The sequence below is a fragment of the Macrobrachium rosenbergii genome, chromosome 9 (assembly GCF_040412425.1).
Source record: "Macrobrachium rosenbergii isolate ZJJX-2024 chromosome 9, ASM4041242v1, whole genome shotgun sequence".
Classification (NCBI taxonomy): Eukaryota; Metazoa; Arthropoda; class Malacostraca; order Decapoda; family Palaemonidae; genus Macrobrachium; species Macrobrachium rosenbergii.
In genome coordinates this window covers 18,482,662-18,496,928 of record NC_089749.1, presented here as the reverse complement: position 1 = coordinate 18,496,928, position 14,267 = coordinate 18,482,662, and the positions used below count along the sequence as shown (strand labels likewise).

The 14,267-nt window shown below is 38.0% G+C and overlaps 2 protein-coding genes across 2 annotated transcripts; both read left to right on the top strand.

Moving 5' to 3' along the window:
• The first annotated feature begins 4,871 nt into the window (after nt 1-4,871).
• Nucleotides 4,872-6,256, top strand: LOC136842063 (uncharacterized). The gene is made up of 2 exons (XM_067109443.1): nt 4,872-4,973; nt 5,588-6,256. The coding sequence occupies exons 1-2, from the start codon at nt 4,962-4,964 to the stop codon at nt 6,062-6,064; spliced, it is 489 nt and encodes a 162-aa protein (XP_066965544.1). The 5' UTR covers nt 4,872-4,961; the 3' UTR covers nt 6,065-6,256.
• Nucleotides 6,257-9,798: 3,542 nt separating this feature from the next.
• On the top strand, nt 9,799-11,010 carry LOC136842062 (ctenidin-3-like). Its single transcript, XM_067109442.1, has 2 exons — nt 9,799-9,861; nt 10,322-11,010. The coding sequence occupies exons 1-2, from the start codon at nt 9,850-9,852 to the stop codon at nt 10,832-10,834; spliced, it is 525 nt and encodes a 174-aa protein (XP_066965543.1). The 5' UTR covers nt 9,799-9,849; the 3' UTR covers nt 10,835-11,010.
• Nucleotides 11,011-14,267: the final 3,257 nt, after the last annotated feature.

Here is a 14,267-nt window from a genome sequence, read left to right as displayed (position 1 = left end):
CCTTTGCAACCCCCCCTTCCTAGGAATGAACTTGGACTTAAGGGGCATCAGGAGTGTCACTATTCATCACAGCGACCTCGAAGACTGTGGATTAGACACTAATATCTGTCATTTTCAGTTATTTTCACGTGTCACCACCTTCCCACCCCTTCTCATCCCCTTTCTGTCTGGGCTGGACTTGGACTTAAGGGCATCGAGAGTGTCACTATTCATTTCAGCAAACTTGAAAACTATGGATTAGACACCAAAATCTGACGTTTTCAGTTATTTTTACATGTCACCACCTTCCTACACCCTTCTCATCCCCCCTTCCTATCGGGGCTGAACTTAGACTTAGAGGACATTGGGAGTGTCACTATTTATCTCAGCGACCTCGAAAACTGTGGATTAGACACCAAAATCCGACATTTTCAGTTATTTTTACATGTCACCACCTTCCCACCTCTCCTCATCCCCCTTCCTGTCAGGGCTGAACTTAGGCTTAAAGGACATTGGGAGTGTCACTATTTATCTCAGCAACTTGAAAACTATGGATTACACACCAAAATTTGACTGTTTTTGGTTATTTTACAAGTCACCCCTTCCCACACCCCTGCTCACCCCTTTTCAGATCAGTAAGTCATATGAACAAGTTTGGACTTAAGGGCATTGTTTCAAAGTTGTCACTATTCATCTCAGCATAAACATTTTTAAAACTAGATGAATTAGACATGCCACAAATTATCTCTTGTTTACTCTGTTATTTTCACGTCACCCCTTCCCCACCCACAGTCGACTGTTTATTATTGCCTTAAGACCCAAGTGCCAAGAAATATGAAGAAATTTGTTTTTGATGTCCGATATTTGGTCTTGGGAAATATGGAAACCTGGTCTATTCTTCTCAATCTATGAAGGTGAACTATCGGTGTACTCCGAATTCTTCACCCTTTTTGGATAGCTTGAGAAACTTCATTTAGGAAGAAAGGGAGAACTACAGATCTTAATTTTTCCTTAAAGTGTCGCCCTCCATCAGGCCTCTTCCGGGAAATTTTATTGACCAATCAGTTTAAGGAAAATATACAATATTGGACCTATGTTTAAATTTGACTGGAGGATCTGCATGCAATAAAAACAAGTAAATATGGTAAATGGTGTTTACAGCTAATATGTTATCCTTTCAGTGCCTTGTAAAGATAGTAGTGAAACCAGATAATCACCTTCTATAGTAAAATTGAATTGAATTGAATTGAATATAGAATTTAGGTCAAAGGCCAAATACTGGGACCTATGAGACCATTTAGCGCTAAAACGAAAATTGACAGTAAAAGGTTTGAAAGGTGTAACAGGTGGAAAACCTCTCAGTTGCAAAATGAATCAATTGTTAGGAGAGGGTGGAAAAGTAAGTAATATGAAAGGAGGTAAGGTAAAAGGAGTGAAAGGGGATGCAGCTAGGGGCCGAAGGCACACTGCAAAGAACCTTAAGTAATGCCTACATGCACCACATGAGGTGCACTGACGGCGCCACCCCGTATGGGGCTGCTGTAGCAAAAGATCACAAATAAAAATAATTTTTACAATAGTCCTCATGTAAGGTACATAAATACCATGCCACTTATTTAGACGTATTGCAACCTGCCAAGTCCTTATCCTGGGACACAAATACTTGAATGTTGCATCTAACAATTATTAGTTTCGTTATTTAACAGGCGCCAGAATCTTCTTTTCAAAATATTTAATGTTGAAATTTCATTGTGCACTGGACAGTGGTCATATTTTGATAAAATTCTTTGCATGCTCCACGTGAACGGACGCTTCAAAATACCGAATGTCAGTGACTCTAGCTTCCTTGTTTTGGAAAACCTATAGAAAAGGGAGAAAGTGTTGGTTGCTTTGAATGATTTTTAGAAAATTAAATTCCTCCTCAGTTAAATTTGGTAGTGCCAAGAACGACGAGAGTAATTTTTCTATGTAATTCTTAGTAGGAGCTCTCAAATCCTGGATTTTTTGTTATCTGTTAAAGAAAACTACTGTACCGGCTTTGTCTGACCGTCCGCACTTTATTCTGTCCGCACTTTTTCCTGTCCGCCCTCAGATCTTAATAATTACTGAGGCTAGAGGACTGCAAATTTGTACGTTGATCATCCACCCTCCAATCATCAAACAAACCAAATTACAGCCCTCTAGCCTCAGTAGTTTTTATTTTATTTAAGGCTAAAGTTAGCCATAATCGTGCTTCTGGCAACGTTATAGGATAGGCCACCACCGGACCGTGGTTAAAGTTTCTGGGCCGCGGCTTATACAGAATTATACCAAGACCACCAAAAGATAAAACTATTTTCAGTGGCCTTGATTATACTCTGTAGCGGCTGTACAGAAAACTCGATTGCGCCGAAGTTTCTTCGGCGCATTTTTTACTTCTCTCATTTATTAATGATGTTTTCATACTTAGGATTCTCTCTCTCTCTCTCTCTCTTACAAAAACATAAATTTGAATAAATCTATCCATCCTCCATCGAACCTATACAGTAAATGCAGTAACCTTTTATCACCAATACGAACCTCAACACAAAATCTATCAAATGGAAATACTAACGCCTGTCATATCTTTGAATATGATTTGCCTTGGTATGCTGATGAGGTCTTCACGTTCCAGAGAGAGATTTCAATACATTTCAAGTAGAATAATTACGCTAAGTTTAAGGGTTAAATTTAAAACTGTGTTTCTACCTTTAAAAACTGAAAATTTCCAGTTTTGTAAATCAGTTCCCTCTTATGATTTTTCAATAAAATAAAGGTATGTCGATGTGTCACCCAGGTGCGAAATGAATTTGAACAACTAAGTGACACTCGAGTAAGTTGAAGCATAAAATACACATGGATTGCGACTGTTGATTGATTGATTGATTATGAAATTTAGGTCTTGAAGACCAAAGTTATTTAATTACACGATAACACTGAACCTGGTATCTACTTCAGTGTTAAGTACAGCTGCAATAATTTAACACATGGTTAACAGCCGCCTGGTTATCCCAAAGATTACCAGAACAAAAGAATACACACGCAACGTTTTGTTAAAAATTAGAAATTTCGTTTTTCCTCTTAGAGATTTGGGACAAAATATTATTGAGACTGGTTCCTCTTTATTTTCTAATAAGCTTGACTTAATACTGGAGATCTATGAGCAAAGAACCCAGTAGAGTGTAGAGGTATCATTATTAATCAAATTGAAAACTGCAGACATCCCTCTCTTATGCAGTAAGGAAATAGGAATGGGTTGTGGAGAATAGACTCAAATTACTATAGATCAGTGGTTCTAATCTTTTTTGGCCCATGCACCCTTTCACCGTATGTCAGAATGTCATTCCCTCCCCCCCTTTTCCAAAATTGTCGGCCTCAAAAGGTGCATTCCAAACAATATGCATATAATACTAAAAATCAAATGCACAATGCATTTTGTGTGGTCCTCGAGCCAGTTTGAGCCTGCCAATCTGTGGTCACGATTCCCCCCCGCCTTGAAACTCTGAAATTACCCCTTGGTTGAGAACCAATGATGACCAATTGTGGTACATATTTTCCGAATGACCACAGGTGCTATTCTACTTCCTAGAAAAGTGTGAAAAATATTTGGATTAACAGAGGTGCCTTCATATGGTGGTTTGAACAAATATGAGGGAAAAGATCAATAGAAAACTAATTAAGAACTGTCCAATGCTAATATGACAAACAGGTCTTTTCTAGATCCCAAGGTACTTCAGATCTCCTGTCTCAGCCCTCACTGCTGCGACTTGGTCATCTGTCTCTTGGGATGAGGGGTCAGTTACCCTGCTGCATTAGCTTTTGTCGACGATGCACTGTATTATTATTACTTCAGTAGATGAAACCTGTTCACATGGAACAAGCACACCAAAGGGGCCATTGACTTGAAATCCAAGCTTCCAAGAAATTTTGGTTTCAACCCCCCATCGCAGACCCCACACAGCAGCAGTAACTGGTCATGATACAGAGCCGGTGGTTTTTCATCGACCTGGGGGAGACGCGATCCCGCGACATCTGAGTGGCATTCCGCAACACTAGCAGATGATTAAGGGATAGTTGGAGAGGGTATTTGGCAGGAGAATGGGCATGGAAGGGGAGGTTAAAAGACCAGTAGGAAGAATATGGAGTACCTGAAACTTAATGGATATGAGAGTGTACATTTTATATTAGAAAGAAAATATTCAAGAAGACTTTAGAATGAGCACAGATACCAACGACAGAGCGAACAAGCTAAGGAAGGAAGCGAGGGAATTTCGAAAATAAAAGATATAATTGAGTCCAGTCTACTTTATGGAAGTGAAATGGAGATGTGGGTTATGGAAGACAGAAGAAAATAAGAAAATTTTGGACTCCATAGGAATATAGATTGTACGTTTTATAATTAGCAAGGAAAGGCTAAAAGGAGATATATGGAACTATCAGGAAACAATGCCCTAATACCCAAGTTTTGAGAGAGCATGCAAGACAGGTGAACAGCACATTGTGTACAAAGATTTTATGTGTGACAGTTGGATCACGATATAGTGGAAATATTATTGACCACTGCCACGAAAGTTTATTTTTTATCTTATTTACCAAATGTCTCTGACATGTTTCTTTTGTCAGTACCGGAAACAATTTAAGTTTCTACCACAAAAAGTTACTGGACAAACACAAACCGAATATAATAATATATTTGTGAAAAAATTCTTTATTTGAATACAGACAAAAATCATATTGTTTTGACAGCAACTTCGCATGATTCAAGGTCATACTCGTATTTTGACTTACAAAAATTTCATGGTCGCTGCTACTCTCTTCCCAAATAAAGGTGTGGCCGAAGGCTGGCTGAGAGAGGTGGATTCCCTCATATCATATTCATATATAAGGGTAAGCCTCCAACAAGACTGACATAACATAGACAGCCGTTCACTTGCAGCAGATATCGGTAGTGAAAACCTCCAACCATGATACCTTTGGTAAGATGGGAATGTAGTACGAGAATTTGTTGAGATCACCGACACACACACAAACACACAACACACATACACACACATATGTATATGTATATGTATATGTATATGTATATGTATATGTATATGTATATATATATATATATATATATATATATGTATATGTATATGTATATGTATATGTATATGTGTATATATATATATATATATATATATATATATATATATATATATATATATATATAAACATAATATTCATATACAGTATAAAAATGGCAGTCCATACAGCCTTGCAAATTTAAACATACAGACTACGTAGCATATATTCGTATTCATAAGTCAGTATTATATGTGAGTATGTTTGTTAGAAAACATTTTCCATATCTCAGAGGGGGCTCATAAATTTCTTAAGATGTATTTCCTGTGACGATAGATAATTCATGTTAAATATTACTTTATTTCTTATTTTCCTCTTGCTTGAAGTTACTCTTGTTTGTGAAGGTAAAACTTCAATTTTTCCCTCCAACGCCTCTCTCTCTCTCTCTCTCTCTCTCTCTCTCTCTCTCTCTCTCTCTCTCGCACACATTTCATATGACTGACAAGTGCACTATCAATTCCAGATCACCATCCTGTTTGTAGCCTTGGTCGCTGATGCTGCTCCTGGAATCGGCTTAGGTCTTGGAGGATTAGGAGGATTCGGCGGATTCGGTGGTGGATTTGGCGGCGCTGGTGGACTCTTGAGCGCTGGAAAGTACGCCAATGGATTCAGCCACTCCAATGGATACAGTCATGGAAACCACATCCTGAAAAAGTTCGGAGGAGCTGGTGGGCTGAAATTCGGCCATCTTAACAAACACCTCCTGGGCAAACGAAGTGCTGATCCCGAGCCAGGATTACTCGGACTTGGAGGCTTAGGCCTACTCGGTGGATTGGGTGGTGGATTCGGTGCAAAAGGTGGTCTCCTGGGTGTCAAAAACTATGCCAATGGATTCAGCCATTCCAAGGGATACAGCCACGGAAGCCACATTGGAGGAGGATTCAAGAAATTGGGAGGCCTTGGAACCGGTCATCTTAAAAAGTTCCTCTTCGGGAAGTGAGTGCTGATCCCGAGCCTGAATCCGAATGAGGAATTCGGAATCATTGGAATCCTTTAGTGGATGTTTATGGCCATATGAGTCAGAATTTATCTTTGCACCAGTAACATAAGTCCAGATATAGTCTATTTTTGTTAAGGATACTTCCTACCTTGCACATTACTTGTATTTATGAAAATACATTGATATTTTTGCAGCGAAATATTTTGTTTCTATCCCTAACATTGTTTTCATACAGCTGTTTGTAAAAAGGAAAGACATGCATGTGCTGGCACACACACACATATGTATGTATGTGTTTATATATATATATATATATATATATATATATATATATATATATATATATATATATATATATATATATATATATATATATATATATATATATATATATATATATATATATATATATATATATATATATATATATATATATATATATATATATATATATATATATATATATGTGTGTGTGTGTGTGTGTGTGTGTGTGTGTGCTAGTATAGAGATGATATCTCTACATTCAAGGAGATTTAAATATTTCAAGAAATCTCATAGCTAACTGTAATTACTGAATTTAGACTAATTTTAGGTATTTTAGTCTTAAGAAGAGAGTACATGCCTCACAGCTAACTGTAATTACTGAATTAAAACTAGACTACCATTTTAGGTATTTTAGTCTTAAGAATAGAGTACATGCCTTTTCAATCTCACAGCTAACTGTAATTATTGAATTAAAACTAGACTACCATTTTAGGTATTTTAGTCTTAAGAATAGAGTATATGCCTTTTTATATGAGGTGAAAAATTCTCAATTTACTATATCAATATCCCCAGTCTTCATAATATATCTCAATAAACTTCAAAGATAAGTAATTTTTCACTTGGCTCCAGATAAATGACTTGGGACCATCTGTCATTATCTAACCCATTAACTGCATGCATCATGGTGACATCCAGTAATGAGGTAAATAAAATCTACGATATTCGTCTAACAATCGTAAATAAATAAAATGAAAATAAAACTCCCTAAGCTGACGCACGAAAATGTTACTGATAACCTTGGATGCACTAAGCGATTCGTTTTTCTATATAAGAATAAGTAACGATTTCGATTATTATTGTATTCATTAACAATAAAATCTGAGTATGATGTTTGTTGTAGCTGCATTGGAATGATTGTGCTATTAATTACATAGGGGATACATGGCACCAGGTATCTTAAAAACTCAAAGTACATGAAGAAGCAGGCAGTTACTATTGGAAGAATTCAATGATTTCCTAAGATCTTGAATGATAATGGTTTGATTACTTCCTCTTGCATTGAGCAAAGGGTTGGGAATAATAGGCAGAAAAAATGGAACAACTATTGGTGATGAGCAATTATTCCATTCTGGGCAGATTGACTACAGATGTAAATTTTCTACCTTAAAATATTAGGGAAAAAACGTTAGGAAAAACAGAGATGCTTACTAATGGTTCTCATAGTGCTAGGAAAAAACATATGACAGGGTACCACTTCTGGAGGTTTGGACATGTATTAGAGGAAAGAGCAGCAGGAAGCTATGTAAGAATTGTCCAAGATTTGTATGGAAGCACTAGAAAAAAAAGCAGGTTAGGGGCAGTATTCATCTGCCAAAGTAGCTTTCCCTAGATGCAAGCCTGACTGTCTTGATTAGGTTAAGAGCAGTATTCACCTGAAAATGTAGCCTCCCCTAGATGCAAGCCTACACCAGAGTTACTTTCTGAGCCCTGACTGCCTTGATTAGGTTAGGAGCAGTATTCACCTGACAAAGTAGCCTTCCCTATATGCGAGCCATCAGAGTTCCTTTCTGAGCCCTGACTGCCTTGTTTAGGTCAGAAGCAGTATTCACCTGACAAAGTAGCCTCCCCTAGTTGCAATTCTAAATCAGAGTTCCTGACTGCCTTGATTAGGTTAGGAGCAGTATTCACTTGACAAAGCAGCCTTCCCTAGATGTGAGCCTACATCAGAGTTTCTTTCTGAGCCCTGACTGCCTTCATTAGGTCAGGAGTAGTATTCACCTGACAAAGCAGCCTTCCCTAGATGCAAGCCTACATCAGAGTTCCTTTCTGAGTACTGACTGCCTTGATTAGGTCAGGGGCAGTATTCACCTGACAAAGTAGCCTCCCTAATGCAAGTCTACATCAGAGTTCCTTTCTGAGAACTGACTGCCTTGATTAGATCAGCAGCAGTATTCACCTGACAAAGTAGCCTCCCTTAGTATAAGCCTACACCAGAGTTTCTTTCTGAGCCCTGACTGCCTTGATTAGGTCAGGAGCAGTATTCACCTGACAAAGTAGCCTCCCTTAGTATAAGCCTACACCAGAGTTCCTTTCTGAGCCCTGACTGCCTTGATTAGATCAGCAGCAGTATTCACCTGACAAAGTAGCCTCCCTTAGTATAAGCCTACACCAGAGTTCCTTTCTGAGCCCTGACTGCCTTGATTAGGTCAGGAGCAGTATTCACGTGATAAAGTAGCCTCCCCTAATGCAAGCCTACACCAGAGTATCTTTCTGAGAACTGACTTCCTTGATTAGGTCATGAAGTAGTGTGTCACGGGATAAGGGACTATTAGTCATCCTGGTGCTGATGATATTGTGCTGTGTAATGTAACTAAGGACGAAGCGGAGAGGAAATTAGAGGAGTAGTGGTAGGCTTTGGAGGAAAAGGACTAAAGACAAGTAAGAGGGTATGGAGAACCAGAAATTTAATGAAAACTGAATTGCAAAAGTAAGCTCATGGGAAGACTGTAGAGGATGAAATATTAGAACAGGTAACAGGTTGATGAAATTCGTTGACTCATCGTTATTAGGAAGTAAATATTCTAGAAGGGAGCTGAATAAGAAAAGAGGCGATTTATAGAACAGACGAAACAAGGAAGATAGCAAAATCTCTCTTTGAAGGAAAAAGGAATTACTGAGCCCATTCTTCTTCACAGGCCGATTAGGGAGGCTGCGAGCAGGAAAGAAAGAACCGAAATAAATAAATGAATAAACAGATAAACAGATATTGTACGTAATATACGGAGTAAGGAAGTTTGAAAATGTGCTGAATGTAGAGACACTAGCAAGATATTGGAGAAGGTTGAGCATAAGCGGAAAAAAACATCGCAGCGCTCTAAGTGGACTTGGTTCTGCAAAGTAAAGACGCGAGGATATATTGGCACAAAATGCGTATGATTCGAAAATCTTCGGAATATGACAGAGCAATCCTTGAATTACGTGGCTGACAGAACAGCAGCAGAAGTCTTATAGGGATAATGAGTCAAATGCGTCAATTCCCAGGCTCCGCAAAAAATGCAAGCGAGGCAGAGTTGAATACGCAGTATCTGCGCAGAATTTAGGTGTGGCAGTTGGCCAGTGATCACTGTTACCAAGGAAGTTAATATTTATCTATTTCTCTGAACCATTTAGCAAGTTTCCCTTGTCAATACAGAAATTAAGATCTTCCTAAAAATAAAGGAACCAGATATGAACACAAGTAAAAAGAATAAGTTACATGTGACAGAACCTGTAATTTGGACTAAGGGACAAAAACATAAACGCATCTGTAAAGAATTTCAAGGTCCCCATCCCAATCAAGGACTTGTTTAGACTTGGAAAAGAAATTTATAAATTCATAACTATGGGTGTGGCTGAGTACTGGCTGAGGCAGGTGTGTTCCTTGCTATTCGTGCATATATATAAAGGCAAGCCTCGTACTAAATTGGCATGAGACGGACAATCAGTGTCTTGTAGAAAACTGCTTTTCAAAAACTCCAACCATGATACCTTTGGTAAGCCAGAAATACAATTTGATATTTTTATCAAGATACCTACTTAGACATAGAGATAGAAGCACATACTATAAGAGTATTCATTATATATATATATATATATATATATATATATATATATATATATATATATATATATATATATATATATATATATATATATATATATATATATATTTGTTTGTATTTATTTATAAATGTACAGTTTACAATCGGCTGCCCATTTGTCCTTGTGAATTTATATATATAGTTTTAAACAGCATGCAGTAAAGTGCGTATCTGGAAAGACATCGCATGGAGAAAATATAAATTCATGAAGACATAATTTTCCCATGATTTGATCGTTCGTCTATAATGTTAAATTTCAATTCTCTCTCTCTCTCTCTCTCTCTTCTCTCTCTCTCTCTCTCTCTCTCTCTCTCTCTCTTGATTTGATTCATCATTGCACTTCTAATTCCAGATCGCTCTCCTGTTGGTAGCCTTAGTTGCTGACGCTGCCCCTGGAATTGGCTTAGGACTAGGTCTTGGAGGCTTAGGCCTAAACGGCGGATTCGGTGGTGGGTATGGCGGCTATGGAGGGCTCTTGAGTGCTGGAAACTATGCCAATGGATTCAGCCACTCCAATGGGTACAGTCATGGAAACCACTTCCTGAAAGGCTTCGGAGGAGCTGGTGGGCTGAAACACGGCCATCTTAACAAACACTTCCTCGGGAAGCGAAGTGCTGATCCAGAGCCAGGATTACTTGGAATTGGAGGCTTAGGCCTAAATGGTGGACTGGGTGGTGGATATGGTGGATTCGGAGGTCTCTTGAGCGCTGGAAACTACGCCAATGGATTCAGCCACTCCAATGGATACAGTCATGGAAACCACTTCCTGAAAGGCTTCGGAGGAGCTGGTGGGCTGAAATACGGCCATCTTAACAAACACTTACTCGGGAAGCGAAGTGCTGATCTAGAGCCTGAATCCGAGTAAGGAATCAGCCATTAGATCAATTCTATCAATGGATGTATATGCAAACAAAGAACGCCATAACTACCTCTATAATAGAAGCATGAGTTCAGACACAACTGGTAATTGTTAAATATGATCCTTTTCTTGTACATTATATGCTCTCATAATAATACATCAATATTTTTACAGCAAGTGAATGATCTCTTTTTATTAAAAACCCTACCTTAAAGAATCCTAAACAAACGGACAAATAGATAATTAATATAGCCTTTAGTCTTATTTATTTCACAGTTAGACTGGAATATTAAACGGACTTACTAGATAGTTCGTCAGATTCACTCTAGACATCGCGTAATTATTTACATTCATTTGAACGACGTAAGTGTAATGCTTAGTTTTGGTCAGAGCTCCGACGATAAATATCTAAATTAACATTTGTCATTTCAGTAATATTTCTGCTTTGTAAAATGCCACAGAAATGAGTTGCGAGCATATGAATTGTTTACGTGGGTAGTATAGTTGCAAGTGAAAGGGGAACATTAATATTTGATTATCTACGTAGAGAAGTTATGGTCTCATGTTTACTTTGTGCGCAGAACGACCTCTGAATACGTTAAAACCAGTAACAAGAACCTTACGTAATTTCATTTACTTTGTGAATCGACACATTTTACCGAGTAAAAACTTTCTAAGAAAGCTACTCAGATCGCCGGAGAGAGAGAGAGAGAGAGAGAGAGAGAGAGAGAGAGAGAGAGAGAGAGAGAGAGAGAGAGAGAGGGTGCCAAAGTCACTGATAAGATGCTGGGGGTATTCCTACACTACTAGGTGTTTAAGTCAATGGCAAAGGAGTGGAATAGGTCTTAAGTATTGCCTTGGTATTGGTATAGGTCTAGGAGCTAAACAAGAAGGACTTGGCCTTATAAGTCCTATTAAGTGGCCTTTGCTTTGGATTACTCTTGCAGCTGTCATTAGGAAATTCTGACCAACTAGAACATGTTTAGCATGTTAATATTAACTTAATCGCATTGAATTCATAGGGAAAATTCAAAAACAGTGCCAAAGTTTCTGAAATATTATCAGTTATGGTAAAATAAACTTCAATAACATATCTAAGTAATATGCAACTTGTACCCGGACAAACCTTGTATATATTCGTTTAAGTTCGGAATCATAAAATTCAAAATTCTGACAACTTAGAAGCAGAAATCTTGGTCAGTGTTTATAATCTAAATTCAAAACATATCTTTTTCTACTGGTGCACAAAACTTGCCAAATCTTATTCTTAGAAAATATATTAAGACTATTGGCAGTATGTACTTTATTTTTCTCGTTTCCATTTGAGGTAAACGTAAAGAAAAGATGATAAGGTAATCAAACTCATCATAAAAATGGAATCCTTATTCTGCGAAGAAAAATAATTCTAATTACCTTTTACGCAACGCGTAAATTTTAGAACAGAGAAATTTTACTTTCCTAATTAATTTTCAGTGCTTATATATCCTTTAATTAATCCTTTGAGAGAAGATGTTGGCTGGAGTAAGGGGGTGGAGGGAGGGAGAGTTACATAACATGGGTCTGGGGAATTACACTCTTAACAGTGGTGGCATAGGAACATTTTCTTTTATTACTCACTTAATTAATTCTATTTTCCATATCATAATACTATTTATGGTGTTTTGAGACTGCATACTTCTACTTTACTGTAGTATATAAAAACAAGTACAAAATGCGCCAAAGTTTCTTTGGCGCAATCGAGTTTTCTGTACAACCGCTACAGCGTAAAGTCAAGGCCACCGAAAGCAGATCTGTCTTTCGATGGTCTCTATGAGCCTCGGCCCATGAAACTTTAACACATTGCCCGAAGCATGAGTATGGCTAACTTTAATCTTAAATAAAATAAAAACTACTGAGGCTAGAGGGCTGCAATTTGGTATGTTTGATGATTGGAGGGTGGATGATCAACATACCAATTTGCAGCCCTCTAGCCTCAGTAGTTTTTAAGACCTGAGGGCAGACAGAAAAAGTGCGGACAGAAAAAAGTGCGGACAGAGAAGTGCGGACAGAAAAAAATGCGGACAGAGAAGTGCGGACAGAATAAAGTGCGGACTGACAGACAAAGCCGGCATAATAGTTTTGTTTTACAGAAAACTTAAATGAGAAAAAAAAACAAAAAGTCAAAATCATGAGGTAAAATTACCTGGAAATTTTCTACGGATGTCGTCGACGTCCGGAAAACGGCGCCGATTATGAATATAATGACGTCATCAGAACCTCAGTTGTTAAAGTGAGCTGATAGCAAAATTAAACTGTCAAAGAAAACGATTCTCAATTAACCTGTCTTTTACAAGTATTGATTTTAATTTACATAATCATTTCACGTTTACAAACGATGGGTAGTCTTGGGTTAGTGCCAGCTGTCAGAACAATCTCAAAAAGAAAACAAGTAAAAAATGCGCCGAAGTTTTTTCGGCGTAATCGAGTTTTCTGTACAGCGTATGATGCTGTTTGAAACTCTCAGCCACAGTCCATAAAACTCTCAGCCGCGGCCTATGAAACTTTCAGCCACAGCCCGATAGTGACCTATTTTGCTGCCACCTTTAGCGGTGCCAGACGCACGATCATGTCTAACTTTAACCTCAAATAAAATAAAAACTACTGAAGCTGGAGGGCTGCAATTTGGTATGTTTGATGATTGGAAAGTGGATGATCAACATAGCAATTTGCAGCCCTCTAGCCTCAGTAGTTTTTAAGATCTGAGTGCGGACGGACAGACAAAAAGCCATCTCAATAGTTTCCTTTTACAGAAAACTAATAAAACTGACAAATCAGAGCGGGAGACAAGAGTTTACGACAGCTGGTCAGTCAGACGTGTTCGCAATGACGACTTGCGGCAAAGTTCTGTCTCCGATCATTAATTATTAAGGTTTCCTGTCACGCTCTTTCCCTCGGTCACTCTCCCCAGCTGAAATTGGTTGGCCAGTCTCTCCGTGGCTGCTGGAAGAGCTCCTTTGTCTGTCGTTATTCTTGACAGCTGAAATGAGTGGATTACTCTCCCTCCGGCTACTGTTTTATTTTACTTTTTATTCGGTTATATTTTCTGTGTCTCATTCCCATCTTCGCTTCAGGGTCCTACATTTGGTTTATGTTATATCGTATGACTTTTTCGAATTGCATGCAAGATGAGTTTGTAGCATTTTACAAAGTAAATGGTCTTTAGAATATAACTATCTTTCGTCAAATATTTCTTCTGAAAGATGGAACAAAATTATTGTCAAGATTTCTAGACAATCGCCCGAGCACTCTGGACAAAACACGAACATAAAATCAGATGTTAATGTTATAAAAAAAAAAAAAGTGAAATTATTCGTCCTCCAAAACAGCACGTTGAAGAAAGAAAGCAAAGATCACCTCGGCGTGACCACAGGTCCTTCAATGATGCAATGATGATATGCGT